Below are 17641 nucleotides of genomic sequence, written 5' to 3'. Positions count from 1 at the left end.
AGGAGAAGACAAAAATTGAGTTGAATCAAATCGCGGACCGGTGAGGAGAGTAGTGTACGGACGGAATGTTTTACTGGCCACTTGGACGGAAGGGGGTATTGTTATCGTCCGTCGGCTTATTGGATGAGGAAGGCAATTGTGACTGCGCCTGTGATGGCAGAGCGTCGATCAGCTTTTCAGCTTTGGGGTTACCCTCACCGGTTAGGGCGATGTCGCGCATGGCTGGAAGCTCGGAGAATGGGTACCAGTCCTCCCCTAGGTTTTAATCACAGGCAGGTGAGGTTTATTTACAGATGTGAGGGATTTAACAGTGTCTATAACTTGTCGCGATGTTTATGTAAGTTTTAAGGAACAAAAGATTGTAAACTTGATATCTCCGAATTGCACACGAGACAACTTCCTCGCTTCAACAATCGCATTCGTAAAAGGAACAACAAGCGTCTCTTCATTGTTGCTTATGGTACAACATGAAACGTCATACAGAGTAAATCAGACCAAATTCGGTTTCATTACTTCTCAGAATGGAATTGACTTATTTGGTCCTAATGACATCTTATTAGTAGCATATTTCAATCACAAAATCTTCCATTGAAGGCCTGGAATCCACAAACAAGTTTCAACTTACTTATTTGTCGCCCTGCATCCTTGCGTTCCTCCTCCGTCTCAAAGACTGTGACATGCTGCTCCCAGCGCTGATCACAGGCCGCACAGACGGAAGCCGAGCTGAAGGCAAGGCAGTTGCAGCGCTTAGCGTTGCAACGAAATGGAGAAGGTTGGCAAACATGCTCCTCGTGGGTGTGTTTACACTTGCACTTCATACGATAGGCCTCTCGATTGAAATCGCGACGTTTGGGCAGCCAAAATTCACCAAAATCCTCCGGCCGTCCGGGTGCGAAGAGGAATCGTTTACAGGAGCATCCTGACTGGAAGAGAAAAAGTGAATTCTCACACGAAGAATTATGGTAGGGAGAAAGATTATGAGCCATCTTGCATACGAAGGTAACTTCGTCTATCTGATTAAGGGACTTCGTTATTTATTCAATCAGAAGGTAGCCAAGAAACCTAAGGGCTATCTATGGCTGCAGTTCTTACGAGTAGAAAAGAGTGTAGATACCTGAGTGCACGCCGTATTTCGTGACGTGGCGGAAAACTTGTTATGCTCCTTCAGAAGATGCGAGCAGAAGCATCGACCCGTAGAACTTACGCGTAGACAATCCTGCTGTTCATACTCAGTCCCATTGGGTCGGTAAGAGACATATATTCCTGAATTAATAACAATGAATGGTTCCTAATATTTCATTTTGCAAGAAACGATTATCAGGTATGGAAGAGAAGTATGTCAGAAGTTGTAAATTTAGAAGAATATTTTAAGAAGCGAAAAAAGACGAGACAAATGATTCAAAAGACGGATATACATTACAACCAGTGATTTCGTGTTCAATATCTGCAGTTACAAACCAGTTGAAATCGCTTCCCTGACAGCAACAACTTCTGCATCAAAAAGCTCCTTGGTTTTCTTTGCAAAGTCCTGGTTTAGCGCCTGCGCAACTGATATGGTGTCGTAGTGCTGGGGAATTTCAATCCTGTTTATACGAACTTCTATCACTAAGTCAGCATAAAAAACGTCCTTCCCAACCTCCAACTGGAGTATTATAAGTTCCTTCAACAATGTTGCCATCTTGATCAGCAGGAAGTATTTGGTGATTAGCCTGGTGTAAATTTGTGTCAGGCTACAGATTCCGCTTATAAAAAGGCAGTACTTTATTAACATCCTTCTTCATGTTTTAAACAAGTTGAGTTCAAAAGGGGTCCTTTATACAATGTGCACAGGTGAAAGCCAAACTTTGCCACGAAATAAATGTAAAAGTAAACGACCTTACTTATCCACGCGCCAATACCGATGAGAGGTAGCTCGTTGTTCGATAAAACACGCCTGACCTACAGTTATATTATTTGAGGATGGGTAAAAACCTTAATGATATTAACGAGGAAGTTCAGGATCCATCAGAATAGCATTGATTTTAAAAAAGCTAAGGGAAGCAAAGAAATATCTAAGCACTACAAGAGTTAGTTCCACCGTTTATAAAAACTCTTCCAGAAATCATGGCGCCAAATTTCGATTACTCAAAGAAGGGCCAGCTTTAGATTTTTACTTGAAAGAAAGGGAGTGGCTGTGGAAATATCGACAATGATTTATGTGCAACATAACCATTGTTGATGATAATCAAAAAACTAAGAAGTGTAGGCTGCAAAATTTGGGTTTCTAACCGTTTGTCTACTTTTCCGCATTCAAAGGAGATTTTACAATCATTTGTTACGCTCGAAATTTGTTTTAAAACATTTTTTAAAAAATTATGTGCTGTCATTTGCTAGCTGATCACAAGTTAATCTGCCGTGACCCGCTATGGTCACTGTGAGTGTCATTATGATGTATTTTGTCGTACGAGACTTGTTACCAATAATGTGCAGGCATACTTTAACTTGTTAAAATTGGTCATCGCCTGACCTTGACTTAATTTTCCAACTTTTCATCAATTTACTTTGAGGCCGATGCCTTTAGCTGGTGGAGTGCCGGCTCCTACAATCACTCCTTTGCGATTAAACGTGCCTGGCAAGCCTTCGAATACAATCGATACAGGAACATTTATTGAATTGGGCAAAGGTATACGCTCTCTTTTTGAAAATCCTACAAGCGAAAACAACTTCATTGAATTTGTTTTTAAGCATTAATCTCGATCTTCCTCATGGCATTTAAGTCTTTTTTTAATTTGTGTGCTTCTTGTTATGCATGATTAAGTGCAAAAGACAGTGGTCACTTGTATTATTTATAATCCCAGGTTCCCTTCCTTTTTTTGTCATTAGAGGGACCCGACTGCCTAATCTATTTTACAACTAATGGTGAAACACCCAATCCCTCCCATCGAATCTTTGCAGGACGCGAAGTAACCTATCGCTACCGGGCCCCGTTTCAACTGAAAAGTGGTCGCCGTACTGTTAAAGCTATAGCGGTTCATAGGTTCAATCTTTGTTTGTTTTATTGGTACTTTACTTTAGAGTGACAAAAGCTGAAAGTCACATCGTTAGCAAAACATTCACCGTCATAGAAATCGCCCATTCTGGTAGCAGTGAGAGTATTTCCGGTGACGAATATCCTAAATCAATTGTTCCAGCACACAGTGATACCCACAGTTCCATGGATGACACATTGGACAGCTTTTTAAAAAGTAGGTTTTAGCATATCGTAAAGAATTAATTATTTTACTAGAAAGCACAGATCAGGGCTTTGCAGCGACAAACCACTCGGGCACACAGATTAATGTATACGGCAGTGTACCAGGCGTAGGATGGGATATGAAAACCCCCGATGGAAACAACTTTTCCAGTAACTTTTTACCACCACTTCAGGCGCCACAGATGTACGCTTCGCCGTTAATACCACCAGAGCCTGGGGTTACACAACAACAACTCACTGCTGTTGTGAGCCACTTGACTCAGGTATTATAATTTTTTTGTGTTATTTGTTAACCTCACTTATAATTCTCAAACATTTCTGATAAGACAACAAATCCACAGTTGTAAAGTACTATTGAAGTCTAGTTGAATGCAGAATGTGTTGTGCAGAAGTGTGTATTTTGTTTCGTGAAAACGCCAATTCTAATTTTGCTTATTTTATTTCCAATACTTTTAATGCCGCTTTGAGTCAGTCGATATAAAATTGTCTGAGGGAGTCTTCTTAATGAGTTTGAAGTAGAATATTCATGAGTTAGATCATAGGAAAAAGACCTTCTGAATAATACAGACATAAATTTGTACAGCAGTCTTAGAGGTTGCTGTGATACTTGCAAATTCCATTTGATGCTGACCGTAATTTTGCGTTTTTACAATCCATTGTTGATGAAAATATTCCTATTGTCAGATTTTACATACCCTCACTTGGTGACCAAAGGTTTGTGCGATTTTAAGAGTGGCCCACTGTGAGACCTCTTAAAATACAGTTGGCAAAATGCGTCTTGGGCTGTTAGTGTCCATTCGGTTGTTCTCTACTATCTTCTCGTTACTTCGCTACCCCATTTCATAAAATGCCGCTTAAATTTGACGTGGTTTGAGCTCTATGTATTTTACGGTTTTCAAAGGAGCTAAAGCTGGCTTGTTGTTCAATCCGCTATATATCATAAGGTAGAAATGAGGAAAACGACATTACTCAAGGTTATATGACATGCGCAATGTCATCCTACTTGGGATTACAAAGAATTATTTGTTGTTAGTAACGCAAACACTCAAGATTAATAGCCCTGAGATACAGTAAATTGTTTGATGGAAGTCGAGGTAAAGGCCATTAAGCGAACGGAAATCAAATGAAGAGAATGATGAAATAAAAGTGAACCTGAAAATTCACCATTCTGTTCTTCAGTGGGTTGACATTCTAGGGTGTTTGCTGACCGATTGACTTGTAATGACAAATGAATTCCCCATCCCAACATTGGGGAAATATATCCATCATTGGCTGGTTGTCGCCAAGGGGTAAGCACCCCACTCCGAAATCCTAGAGTAGGCACTGCTTTAATTCCTGACCTATCAACTCAAAAATGTTCACGAAACTTATTCACAAACCGCCAAGACAATCATGACTGATTAGCCAGTTGAAAAAAGGAGGCTACAAAATCACCTAAGACCTCATATTACCGTAAAAATAAACCATGGAAGGACTTGAAATTTAAGAGGAGAAATGTGGTGGAGGCAGCCGCATTATCATCTCCATCTTCCCTTTGACTCCCTCAAAATATGTCAAAGATAGATTCCTTCCTGAATTAAAGAGATTTCAAATTTAAATTAGCTACCGTTTTTGTTGGAAGTCTCACTAAAACTTATCCACTGCCCTCCTTATAGCCTTAACTATCCACTCCATTATCGAAGGAATGTCCGCTGTTGTTGGTGGATGGATAGTTTGGAGGGTTGCAAACATAGCCGAAATGCCATATTGCTAAGATGAGATTAGGTAACCTTCTATGGTTACCTTTGAGGGTGATACCATGCTGTCAGACTAGAGTCGAAGTCATTTTGTCCTGGAACCCACGGTAGGCCTTCCTTTGAGGTTTATTACGATTGGTTAGGGCAGACATTGTTTAAAGCCAAAGCTTAGAGTTCACCAAAAGCAAGTGCTTTTTTTGACTTCCCTCGTATTAGTCTTTACGACTTTAACAGACTATAGCAATTTTTCGAAGTTGGGTAACGCCTGTCTCGGTTTTGCTTGCCTTTGTCATAAGGGCGATGTCCCAAATCTTTCCTGAAGAATAGTCGAATTTCAAAAGCTAAAAATGCCTTCAGTCACTGATATGATCATTAAATTATTTATAAATGTAAACTATTTTTAAATCTATTAGTGTGTTCCCATTTTGTCCCAGCCATTTACCCTAATCTGTCAAGTGACGTATGTCACATATTTGTGACGCTGGGTTTAGGAAAGAAGTTTGAGAGTCACATAAAAACAGTACCGCTAGAGGATATGTGAAATACAGAGTAGTTTGCTACACTAACTGTACCAACCTTTTTTAACCAGTACATTGACCAGATGCGTCAACGTACGGTGATGGAGGTGCGTGAATCTCTGACTCAGGCTATTGGACACATTTTGAAGGCCATTCCAAAACCTCAGCCACCGCCACAGCCAATACAGCAACCAGCGGTTGATTTTCCCATGCTAAAGGGTCCTTTGAGCCAAATATTTCAACAATTTAGCAGCTACGCTACCAATAATTCAAATATTGCCTATGAACTCTCCGGTGCTGATGTGGGCAAGGTTAGTTCATGCCGACTACTATGTAAGTATGCCTTTTTAACAGGAGATCTATCAAATTTATCACATTTTTCGTTGATTTGACCGAATGCTTGCGTTGCAAATCAAATTCTTCTGTCAAACATGCAAGAGTTATTAAAGTCCCCTTCTAAAGGAGTAACTGCAATGACCATTGTGGGCAGTCTTTTAGAGGCCCTGTTACCATGACGCCTCACTTTTAAAGGAATGAGTATTTATTTCGTTGTCAAGACGACATACCAACATATTAAGCATTGTTCAAACGCGGTAGCCTAGGAGGATGCCAAAATCCAGTTAGTTTTGTTTATTTCCTTCAAACCAATTTCCTATGGCTGTGACTGGTGGCAAGAGTGAGTTAAACAGATAAGGTGCTGATAAAAAACCCTGATTTTGCCCTAAATATGCTACTTAATAATGTGTAGAAGAGCTGAGAGTTTACTGGCTTGGCCCGAAGGCTGCCAGGCAGGGCAGAAATGCAGCCGACGAGGACCCGATTGTCAAATCACTACGACGGAGGTCTGGGTGAGGGGAACCCATACAATTAAGATTACAATCTGAGGAAAATATCCCTCTGGTTCAATTGTATGGACTGAGGAAATAAATGGCGTCTATTAAATCACATGGAAAAATGAGGAATCTCGATTTTGCTTTTTGTATAAAGAGGAAAAATTTACGGGATTACTTCTCATTGAACATTAGTTGAAACCTTGTATTTGGAAAGGAAAAAAAATTGCTTCAAGACAAGTAGTAACACTAGAAATTGGTACTATTAAAAAAGAACTTTAAAAAGTGATTGAGCAATGATGACCGTGAAGACAGCTCCACAATTTTTATTGGTCAATATGGCTACTAATCCAGTCATAAGTAGTGTCGACTGTATTGAGGTGCATGTATTGCAACGGAAGTGGCATTTCTATGCAAAACAGGAGTCATTAATCCCTGACACAGATATCATCTTACTAAATAAATGTGTTTCATCTGGACAGGTGATTGGAGGCGACCTGGACGATGCTGACGACAGGTATGTGTTAGCAATTGAGCTGGAAAAGAAGGGACGCAAACCATCGGCGCGTCCAAGTGCTGCGTCAAACAAACACAAATCCGATAAAAGGAATCCAAAAGTCACTGCACCTGAGGTGAGTTTCCTATCCTTAGCTAAAAAGATTGGTGTTTTTCTGGGAGGTGCATAAAAGGGAATACTACTGAGAGTACCCACCATTCAGGAGCCAGCCGGTCAGTCCGCCAGTCATTCGGTTGATTAACACTTTTATGATACTCGCAAAAGGATAATAGAATCTTGCATTGCCATTTTTTAAAGCTTACCACCTTTCATTACGTCAAGGCACCCATTTGCTCAGTACGGTCTACTACTTTCTGCTTCCAGTTGGTGTAGATGTTGACCAAGTGTTTCTCGCACATATTAACAAGACCGTTAGTTTGCAGCACCTCTTTATCATTGGGACTACATCAAGCCATCAGCAAAGTCAAATGCCTTTCTTGTTTTAAATACAAAAAAAAATTTTTTAATGACACTTTCCACCACCTTATACCGTGCCTTCTCCAAGTGGTAGGCAGGAAATTTGGCGTGAAGCAATCTTCTACAGTTTAGCGGCCGTAAATTAGACAATCATGACACTCACACATCAGACTGCAGGTATTTGAAGTCAAGACAGCGAGGTACCACAAAATCATAGTGACATTTGCAATTGATAGGCTTCTTTGGTTGTCCCTGACAAGCTTTTTGTCTTGGAGTCTAACCGGCGAACAGCCCAAATTATAATCTTTTCCCCTCCCTCTTTCCGGTGCTCCTCTCAAGGGACACGAAGTGGAAACGCAGGTTCGACAAGCTCGTAATCAAAAGGCAGCTGCAATTGAATTGAAGAAGGAAGAAAAGCCTCTGGAGAAAGTTGAAAATGCATTCTTTGAAACTGAGGAATATAAGGTGAGTTGAAAATTTCGGTAGAATTTATATATTTGCATCTATTCTAAAATTTCGCCTTATTTTCGTCGGCATGTTTTAATGTATGTTCCAGGTACTTGGTGTACCTTAAGAATGATTCTTTGGAAGTTCTCATAGGCTGAGCTACACCCAACCTACCTTTGTGACCTTTGACAGAGCGAAGGCACGCTGAAACCAGCAGCCAACTTCGACTGCAATGCAGATTGTCAACGTCTGCGCAAGGCCATGAAGGGTCTAGGTACCGACGAGAAAGCCATCATCGATGTTCTTGCTCGACGATCAATTAGTCAGCGTCTAGACATCGCCAAGCAGTTCAAGACTCTCTTCGGGCTGGATCTCATCGATGAATTGGACAGTGAGATTAGTGGCAAGCTCTTCAAGGTCTGCCGTGCCCTCTGCTTAGAGCCTGAAGTTTACGATGCGGAGGAATTGCGCGAAGCCGTAGAGGGCATCGGAACCGATGAAGACTGCCTCATTGAGATCATCTGCTGTCGTACTAACGCACAAATTGCGAAGATTAAGGAGGCGTACAAGAAAGGTATTGTTTGTCTATCAATAACCAGTAGTCTCCAACTCTCGGTTTTTTATAATGTTTTATCTCACAGTTTTTAGCCGCGATCTTGAGAAGGATGTCCAAGATGACACCTCAGGACACTTTCAGAGACTCATGATCTCATTGCTTCAAGGCAATAGAAATGAAAGTCCCACATTTGATCGTAACAAGGCCCGCAAGGACGCTGAAGAGTTATTAGCAGCGGGAGAGAAGAGTGGAACAGATGAATCGAAGTAGGCTTAACTACAGCTTTAACACAATTGTAAATAGTCGCTTTTAAAAAAACTTTTCTACTCTGACTTTTGCAGATTCAATGAGATCCTCATATCTCGCTCTAACGCTCATTTGAGGGCGGTCTTTGAGGAGTATGAAAAAATGGGCAAGAGGACAGTAGAAGAAGCCCTAAAATCGGAGATGTCTGGTGACCTTCTACGCGCTTTTTTAAGCATAGGTAAGTTGTGGGTCAATCGCCTTCACACCGTTCCCTCTGCGTCGAAGAGCTGGCATCATTCATTGTTTCTCCTTTTAGTGCGATCCATTCAAAATAAGCCTGCATTTTTTGCCAAGACTTTACATCGCTCTATGAAGGGAATGGGCACAGATGATGAGTCGCTTATACGGGTGATTATCACTAGGTGCGAGATTGACATGGTGCAGATAAAGGATGCCTTCAAGGCGGAATATGAAGCGACACTGGGAGAGTTTATCAAGGTAAAGCTATGCTTTAGTGTGTTTAGCCTGATATTTGATCTAATAAGTCTAACTAAGAATTTTAAATAAATCATTTTTTAGGATGACACTTCGGGAGATTATCGACTGGCACTTCTTACCTTAATAGGCGAGGAATCACTGGTCAACAAATGAAGAGAATCCTACTAAATCAATTAAAGCGGGCTTGGTTTTACATTTTACCACTATTCATGCCTCAATATGGAAAAACAATAGTTCTAACTAAGGATCTTGAGTGTAATTAGCCATGGAATGGCTTTGGTAGGGTGTTATCGGGCTTCTGTATTTTGGGTCTAAAACAAGCCGGCAAAAAGTGACTAAGGTTGTCTTGTTTTGCAGAAGTGTTCCACAATTTGAGGTCATTTTTGCAATTATGACCAAGTAGATGGCAAAAGCTCCAAAGTAAGTGCTCCAAGTTATTTGAAAAGTTTCTTTTTACTAGTACGGTTAACTAAAATATTATCGTAAAACAAAAACATAGTTATTTAAAAAAGAGGGACTTCGTAAAAATGTAAACTGACTTGTTGTTCTTAACTAATATGCAAATATAGATGATACCTTAGTAAAGACAGGCTTGATTTTTGGACGCCTGGATTTCATCCCATTTATGTTGTTGGGGAATTTGCCTTATCAAAAAGTTTTTGTTCAGGTAAATGATAGTTTTAAATTTGTAACTAGTCATAATGCAGTAAATTCTAAGATTATGCCAAAGCTTTGCCAGCATGTCCTTGATTTGCCATTGTTTTTCGTTACTATATTTTCATCGAGTGCTACACTATGGTGTAGAAATGACGTTTCACTTTCTGCTAAGATGTATTGAACGTATACTTTCTGCTGTCTCCTTTTTTGTTTGTTGAGGCGAGTTTGTTTGGTCCTATAAATAATTTACACTGAAAGGTGTTTAGCAGAACTTGTTACGATTAACTGGCAACTTGTACTTTGCCATGACCCGAGTGCCTTTTTGTACAAAATAACTCCTTTATTCTTGCGTAAACTATGCTAGTTGCCAAGTAAAACTTATTTTTTACAGGTGAGATTTTGTGGCCTATTTCCAAAGACTGCTCTTAGACTTGTTTTAGCAGTTGTGGTGTACCTTGTGTTGTGAATAACCAAACAACTAACCTCAATCCTGACATATAAGACTCCGAAATTTTGTCCAAGCACGCGAAATTTGGGTCGTAAACTCCTACATCTTACGGATGTGCGTTGTATTATCTGTACGTTGAAGATACCTAGTAATTTGAAGTGCACGTGGAAGCTGGGTCCTCTCGAAGCAGATTAAGTTCTCCTTTCTACTTTTAATCAACATCAAAACCTTTCTATTGCAATAATATCCCACCGAAAGGCCTGTGATATCGTACTGTCCTTAGACCTACCTCAAATTATTAGTACGTAAACCACTGGAGGAGAATAATTTTTACCAATTTTAGGAAAGCGCCAGAAGGCAGTGCCGTTAGGTGGACCTACAAGCCATGGAGAATGGAGAGATTGCACAGTTGGACGTAAAGTCGAATAAGTATTTAAATATAGCGGAATGTGAACTTCGTCATAAATGAGGTCTAGGGGATTCGAAATTGAAAGGAAATTTCAAGAACACTCAAAAATATTTCTAGTGCTTGGATTAGCGATGAGGCCGAATAGCAAGTTAGTTTAGGAGCGGTTCGATTACGTCTTTCATCAGACAATAGAAACTGATTGTGAGCGAAAGGCAACGAACAATAAGTAGTTCATTTCTTAATCATTCCTAGAGTTAAAGACCCTTTATTTATAGACAAGCGACTTCCCATCTTTGTGATTACGCGATATTTGGAAGTTATTCAGACTGGGCGATGCAGTTTAGGCATGAAAACATCGTCTTTGAAGTTAAGCGTCGCACATTTGGTGTGTAAGTATAGGTCTCATTCTTCATGACCTCTTCCAGCCAATCTGTCGAAAGGATAAAATAACTTTTGATGGATGAACTAGATCTTAATCATGTCAAAACTATCCAAACAATGCACCAAATAAGTTTTGAAAAAGTACTGGAAATAATCAAGCCTTAATACATCCAGGGACTTATATATAACACTGTTGACCGTACTAGTCCTCCCTAGATGTATTACGACATACACCTCCTAGTTGAAATTCCGCTGCAAATGCATGAAAGGCCTAGCCGCTTACAGCTAAAATAGCATGAATATAACGCAGTGTAAACCACATTTTTGGATACTGTTGAGCTTGATAAGGTTATCTTACAACTAAAATGAAACCCAGTTTATTTTGACCCCCTACTTTTGGAAATCACTTTATAACATCATGGAGGCTTCATAAATTACCTACGGGATGAGAATGAAGGTAATGTGTTGAGTCGGGTTTTAGAACTGTCATTCAGCGATCTGTGTAGTTCACCTACCAACCGCGATTCATAGAAACGATTGCCTAAAGCTAATATTATATCATAAACCTGTTCAATAGCAAACTTGCAAAGCCATGAGGTGGGAAAAGGAATGGTCCATGTAGTTAAATTTTTACTTATCAGAAGCCTGCTTTTAAGAGTACCTGCTGGTTGGGTACTGCTCGTTTTAGTATGTACATTGAGTAGTCAGGACGTGGTCCAGTATTCACGCATAAGATACTGTGGAAAAATGTGTCAAAGGGTGCATTCCGGCCAAAATATGTGCCCTTTAAGTAATACTGGTGCTGAAACTCTCGCAATGTACGACGTGAAGCTTTCAGAGTACCTCCTTCCTCTACCGCTGGTTCGAAAAGCCTCAAAGAAGAGGCGCGTATTAGTTGGGGCTTATATCAGACCTCAGGATTTTTATGCCTTGTGTCATTAAAGGTGACATCTCAGTCACCAGGTTCGTCAGACTTGATGCTGTCATTTAAAGTGCGTAATGCAAGCTCTAAGTTGGTAAATTTTGGCATTGACTTTCCGTAATTAATTGGTTAATAAGATCTACTTACATTTTAATAAGTAGAACAACTGACTCAACTTGTGAACGGCTGAGACTAAAAAAGGCCAAGTGAATTTAAAATAAAGAATGCTTAGATTGAAAGACCGGCTTTTATAGGGTCATCAAATTCAAGCAACATTCAGTTACCTTTGAAGTGTTGCATCAGATTTTTTGTTACTTAATTATGTGTCGCGTGTATATCTTCATTTAATGCGCTCACCTCCTTTTGGCAGCCATTCATTGGCCAACGCAAAATGCGCCTTCTTTGAATTCAATTTTATGGTTGGGATTTTTAAAAAGCCTCAAGCTTTTGCAGTGTAAAATTAATGAAAAAAGGGCCATAAGTGAAGTGATTAACAAGTAGTTTCGCTGCGGCACTTCAGAAGCTAAAATTTTTTTGAAGCATTTATTGCATCTCTTGTCTATATTAGAGACAAAAGAAGTTGTAATAGTAGGATAGAAAATGTATTGCTGACGCGTGAAAGCGCTGAAGGACGAGTGGCAAAGTCCGGGGCTCAGCCGCCGCGTAAAGGTACACTGAGGGGCGCCTTAAGTGCCCGCGTAACTAAAGCGCGGAGTTAAACAAAAAATCAAAGTATTGCAGAATTTCCGTAGTGTAAGGCTTCTTGTTTTGTATGCTGCATTTGCTAAAATTCTTCATATGGAGCAAATTAATTTCCTCATTCTTCTAAAGAGAATCCATTCCACCATCATGCTTACTCATTTCGTTGTCCACTCTTCCATAGTAAAGATAAAGCGCTCTTCTTCTTTAACAGGATAAACTGCCTATTATACGCATAAGTGCCGATCAAACAGACTCAATACATCCGCTCGAATGCTAAGGAAAGGCGTCTTAATCAATGGTGGGCATTCAGAGCCTTTGTACAGGTACCCTTGGTGTAGCATCCTCATCGTCACCATGGCTATCGAAGTAGCTAGAATCCCCATGATGTGCAATACATTAATTGATTGTTTAACTCTTGGTTTTGGTAACAGGCCATGCCGGTATCCCCCAATCACCTCTCTATGTTGAAAATGCATGTTCTGTCTGCCCGAGATTTTAGGTATTCTTCCATCAAAAGAGAAGTCCCGAGGTGGTACCGGCTGTACCGTGTGTTGGCTTTCATCTCCTTTAGTACTTCCAACGTGGAGGCCTCACATCGATAACTCATGAACCTGGGTTTTTACCCCAACCCCTTATTTAAACCTAATTTTTTGAGTTCCAAAGCCAGATTTACTTTCGTGCAAGATGTTGGGAAAGAGAAAAAAGTTTTCCTCTCCTATAAGCAAGCCATGGTCTGTGCTAGGTCCTGGAAACGCAAAGACCGGCAATTGCGTCCTGTATACAACCGGATATTGGAGGCGGATCTGCACGATTGAAAAGTTGGCACGATCACGTTTAACCCTCGATCACCGGGTTTATCTAAGTGTTTGCCTCGGGGCACTCCTGACTTCACAGAGGTCCTAATCCTTTTTTTTGGAAAATAGACCGTTTCCTTGTAGCTGATTCATCCCACGTCCATTCCTGGAAGTTTAACGGCATTGCGCCGTGCCGGACGCAAGCATGAGCAGCAGCTAAATCTACAAAATCTGCTTTGGGTTCTTAACGCTAAATAAATTTTAGGGTAAAAATAAATTTTCAACTCTCCCATCAGAATGCTTTGTTGGTGAAATGAAATAAGATAAAAAACGGGTCAAGTTTGAAACGATTTTGCTTACTCGAAGTGAATCCAAGAGGGCATCATTTAAACAGAACGAGTTTGGTGTGCTAAATCACGTTTTGATCATCACGTCTACCCCATAGGTCCTGTTAAGGAAGGTTATTTAACTTCAAGGATATTTCCTGCCTCCGCAGCTTTTGTTGTGCCTTTGAGGCCATGGGACTCTGCCTCCATGTGTCGGTAGCCTTTCATCATTCCTCTGGTTTGCATTTTTAGGCCTTTGGAAATGGCTGACGAAGCTAGAGTTACTTAATTTGTTAATCTACGACCACCTTGGCATTCGTTCGCCTGATGCGCCTTTTTGAGTGTGGCTGGAGCGAAAGCGCATCCCAAAGCTCAAACTCATTCCATCTCTTTAACGCAATCTGTCATGCTTTAGTTGGCTCAGGGCTAACCAATAGCAGTCTCAATTTAATTGATTTCGCTTCAGCTCGATGTCCCGAAAAAATCCCAGTATTCGAGGGAATTCAAGCCCTCAGTGGATTATCGCATTAATTCATTTTCTCGATAAATTTTCTGTCAAAAAAGGAGGCTGTTGGCTGCCTCCATGGCAAGTGCTCTGCTCAATGGGACCATGAATGCCGGCGGTTACAATTTTCGCCTTTAGTAAGTTCTCAATAAGCTGTTCAAACAAGCTCCACGCTATACAAGTGTTCCACCCGTTGGCATCTCTTTCTTGCCGGTGTTTGCGTTAGCGGAGGAGGCGTTGTAGACCCACACCCGAACTTCATTCGGATAAATAAATTTAAAAAAATTTGGGGAAGGCGAACCAGCTGCAGAAAGTCGCCAACCGGTTGGAGTAGTCGGTTTGCTAGTTTTACAAATCCTAGTACTGTGGCCTATGATGTAATTGAGCATGGCTAGACACCTTCCAAGCTGATTCAAGCCGGCGTCCTATCCCCTAGACGGTCTCGAAGCCATCAACGTGAAAGAATGACGTGGTACTGATCGTGCACTTAAAAAAAAAAACAAATTTCACAAAATTAAATTAGGCAGTTGCAAGCCTATTGGTTCACAACTGACCAATAGCCTCTCGATGTGCGTGTGTGTCTAGCCATCTCTCCGGCTATGCGAGCGTGTGCTAGACAGGTCCACCGCGTCGACCTGACGCCGATCGATAACAGTGGGCTGCGTGCGCCAGCCTGCTCACCGAATCGTGATGATGGCGAGTGCGGCAAATGGGGATGGGGATGCAGACACAGCTAAGCACTAAGTAGCTTCAAGGCGGCAAATGCGAAGATCTAATGGCTTTCGGGGCATAATTTTTAGAGCTAATAACGCGCCCAACCCTAAGCGATCGATCGCGAAAATCCCACCCAGCAATCAGACATCGCAGGCGTACAACGACATCCCCAACAAGTGATACTCGACTCCGTCTAATGACGTAACCCACACACCGGAGCACTCACGCAGGCCCCTTCAACACCCACTTCTGCGCAGTGCACCCGGATCAAACGCACAGGCCCCGAACCCCTCCCCCCCCCCAGCGAGCCCAGACGCAGCACCACCGAGGCGACGACTCCCAACTAGCCGATGCCCAGAGCACCACGAACACACCACCACCTACGCCAAAGAAGCACCATTGGGCAAAACACCCTCACTAATGGCATCATGTAACGCTCCTGAACGAATGACCGGCAGTTTTATTGTGTAGTTTACAAGTGGATTTAAGGCGCAAAAAATGGAGTGATGAACGTGGGTAGTTTAAGAGACCGTGAACAAATGCCCCGTACAAGCCGAGGTAAAAATAGCACCACATGACCATTAGTAGATTCTTGAGGAGCACAGAATATAGGCGGTTTTACGAAAGTATTCACGAAGCAGCAGCCAAAGGGATCTCAGTATAAAATGTCCCATATTGTAACAAAGATGAGTGTAATATACATGTAAATGCTTCTCAAATTCCACCAGTTTGAGTCTGGAAAACCTCTATTGTGTCGTTGTCGTGCAAATCCAACTAAAGAGCCACGTAAGAAGATAGAGGACCACCTTACCGATTCTGGAGTATCTTCGTACTGAACGTGTTCGCCATCGCAAGTAAAACGGACATTTGAGAGGGTTAAACCCTGAGGCTCAGATAATCTGAATATGGACATACCAGCCGCTGGCAATAGGCGTTCATAAGTTTTTTGAAGGGCGTGGTACGCTTGATTTTAAAATGAATTACTGAACCATCCTGACCATGTACAGTAAGGTTTATTGGTTCATTGTTCTTTTCCTGCAAATAGTTACAAAATCATTGCAACGACACAAATGAAATACGCCAGGAAGCGAAGCAAACTCAAATACCTTCGGAGCGTTATCGTCACCCATCTTTAAGCTTAAAAACCTGTTCAAAGTGATTTTAAGTGATGGCGCATTAAAACGAAATCTGAGTCATTTGAGAAATATTACTACCACAAAAAAGTTGCAAACTAGTTAAGATTCGTTAATTATTTTGTTTTGTGTTTTGCACTTCTAAAAATTGCGGATAGTACTGGGTTGAGGAATTATATTTGACATGCAGTATTTAATATTTTAGTTTTCATGAGTTGTTGCCTCACCTAGCTTGCAACGAAATTTGCCAGATGAATCCTTTTTCACTAATTTAATTAACTTTTCCTGCTGCTTCTTGAGCATTAATCCTTCTAGCTAAATCGTAATTGCAATGAATTCCAAGGTTATGTTACAGTTGAAAGAAGGGCTTAGGCACTAATCAAAGACGTTTTAGGGCTTTTTGGACTGTGGATTGTCAATCACGATATACCGCTTCAAAAAAATTAGTACGAATTTAAACATTATGCGACTCCCCTGAAGATGAAAGCCGACATTTACTATTGGCATTCAGAATTGGCTCGGTGCCTCTGGCGTGGGGAAAGGGCCCAACCCCCCAGCGAAAGTACAATTGTGGAGACCTAAAGTGGATCCGTTACCAAATCTGGCAATTAAACTCAGAGCCAATTTGCCAAAGACCACCCTTTCTCTTTTGAGCTTCGTATCGAGGCTCCCCTCGTTCGATCCCCCTTGTCAGCTATCACAACATCGCCGGTGCTATAAGGAGATAACGTACAAGCCTCATATGCCACTTATCGAATTTCCAAGCAACGTTGCTGATCGGCAATTTTACTGGATTTGGATTTTCATCTTTTATGGAAATTGTGGTGGGGGGAAGCTTGTGGCCATCAAGCCTATCCAATTCTAGTCGTAGGAAAACTGGTTCAAATGTAGAATCATTTTACAAAGGACTGGGTTTAAAATAGAATTTCGTGCCTATCCCGCCTTGACACTTTCTTTCTAACTTCACTGCTGCCCAATCATATAAATTTGATTCCTCCACAGTCGGTAGAAAAGTGGAGTACATATCCCAAGTTCACATAATTTTCACATTCATAAAAAGGCGATAGGCAGCTCCCTAACGAGCACTTCCCAGATAATTACGGCTGGTGCAGTATCATTTGTTAATGGTTTTCATCCAGGACGTTGGACTTGAATAGTTGTTAAAGGTGGACCCCATTTCCAGACTTTCTGCTAGGGGCCATCACATACTTCCCCCATCTGCAGCACAATCAGTCCTTCCGTCCCGTTACGTTTTACCACTCAGAAGTAGAAATCAGGATAGTTGTCCTTTAAGATCGGGTTGGCTTTGTACTGCCACCGATGCGGCGCCCTTAGACTTCTGTGAAGACAAAAGAGGTCACAATACTTGGGCAGAACATGTCATGTCGGCATAGTAAAGGGACTGCGGCTACCAACATGGGCTGAAGTCTCGGCTGCCCAGCAAAGGTACGATAGCCACTGGAACACTACATAAACAATGCCTGGATCTTTTCCCAGTTTTCGAGCAAGAGGAGCGATCACCACCTGGTCCATTTCTTAAATTCACGATCAACCCCACAAATTATCTAATCAACTTAGATTCGCGCTTCTTTTTTATCGCTCACCAAACAATGA

General features: G+C 41.3%; 3 protein-coding genes across 3 annotated transcripts; 1 reads left to right on the top strand and 2 right to left on the bottom strand. All coding sequences in view use genetic code 11, as the record gives it.

Moving 5' to 3' along the window:
• Positions 1-70: 70 nt before the first annotated feature.
• EGR_06121 (hypothetical protein) lies at positions 71-1678 on the bottom strand (the record flags this gene model as incomplete). Its single annotated transcript, XM_024495370.1, has 4 exons — positions 71-255; positions 626-923; positions 1115-1263; positions 1459-1678. 4 exons carry the CDS (start codon positions 1676-1678, stop codon positions 71-73), a joined length of 852 nt encoding a protein of 283 aa, XP_024350201.1.
• Positions 1679-2550: 872 nt separating this feature from the next.
• On the top strand, positions 2551-9189 carry EGR_06120 (Annexin A7; the record flags this gene model as incomplete). Its single annotated transcript, XM_024495369.1, has 12 exons — positions 2551-2662; positions 2863-3016; positions 3055-3224; positions 3266-3495; positions 5558-5797; positions 6799-6948; positions 7629-7754; positions 7929-8310; positions 8378-8558; positions 8634-8776; positions 8855-9036; positions 9118-9189. The coding sequence occupies 12 exons, from the start codon at positions 2551-2553 to the stop codon at positions 9187-9189; spliced, it is 2142 nt and encodes a 713-aa protein (XP_024350200.1).
• A 6419-nt stretch (positions 9190-15608) lies between these two features.
• Positions 15609-16024, bottom strand: EGR_06119 (Small ubiquitin-related modifier 2-A; the record flags this gene model as incomplete). Its single annotated transcript, XM_024495368.1, has 4 exons — positions 15609-15668; positions 15706-15777; positions 15810-15929; positions 16001-16024. The coding sequence occupies 4 exons, from the start codon at positions 16022-16024 to the stop codon at positions 15609-15611; spliced, it is 276 nt and encodes a 91-aa protein (XP_024350199.1).
• Positions 16025-17641: the final 1617 nt, after the last annotated feature.

This window comes from Echinococcus granulosus, assembly GCF_000524195.1.
Source record: "Echinococcus granulosus chromosome Unknown EG_S00051, whole genome shotgun sequence".
Taxonomy (NCBI): Eukaryota; Metazoa; Platyhelminthes; class Cestoda; order Cyclophyllidea; family Taeniidae; genus Echinococcus; species Echinococcus granulosus.
Note: the sequence above shows the minus strand (reverse complement) of the source record. Positions and strands in the feature narration are given on the sequence as shown.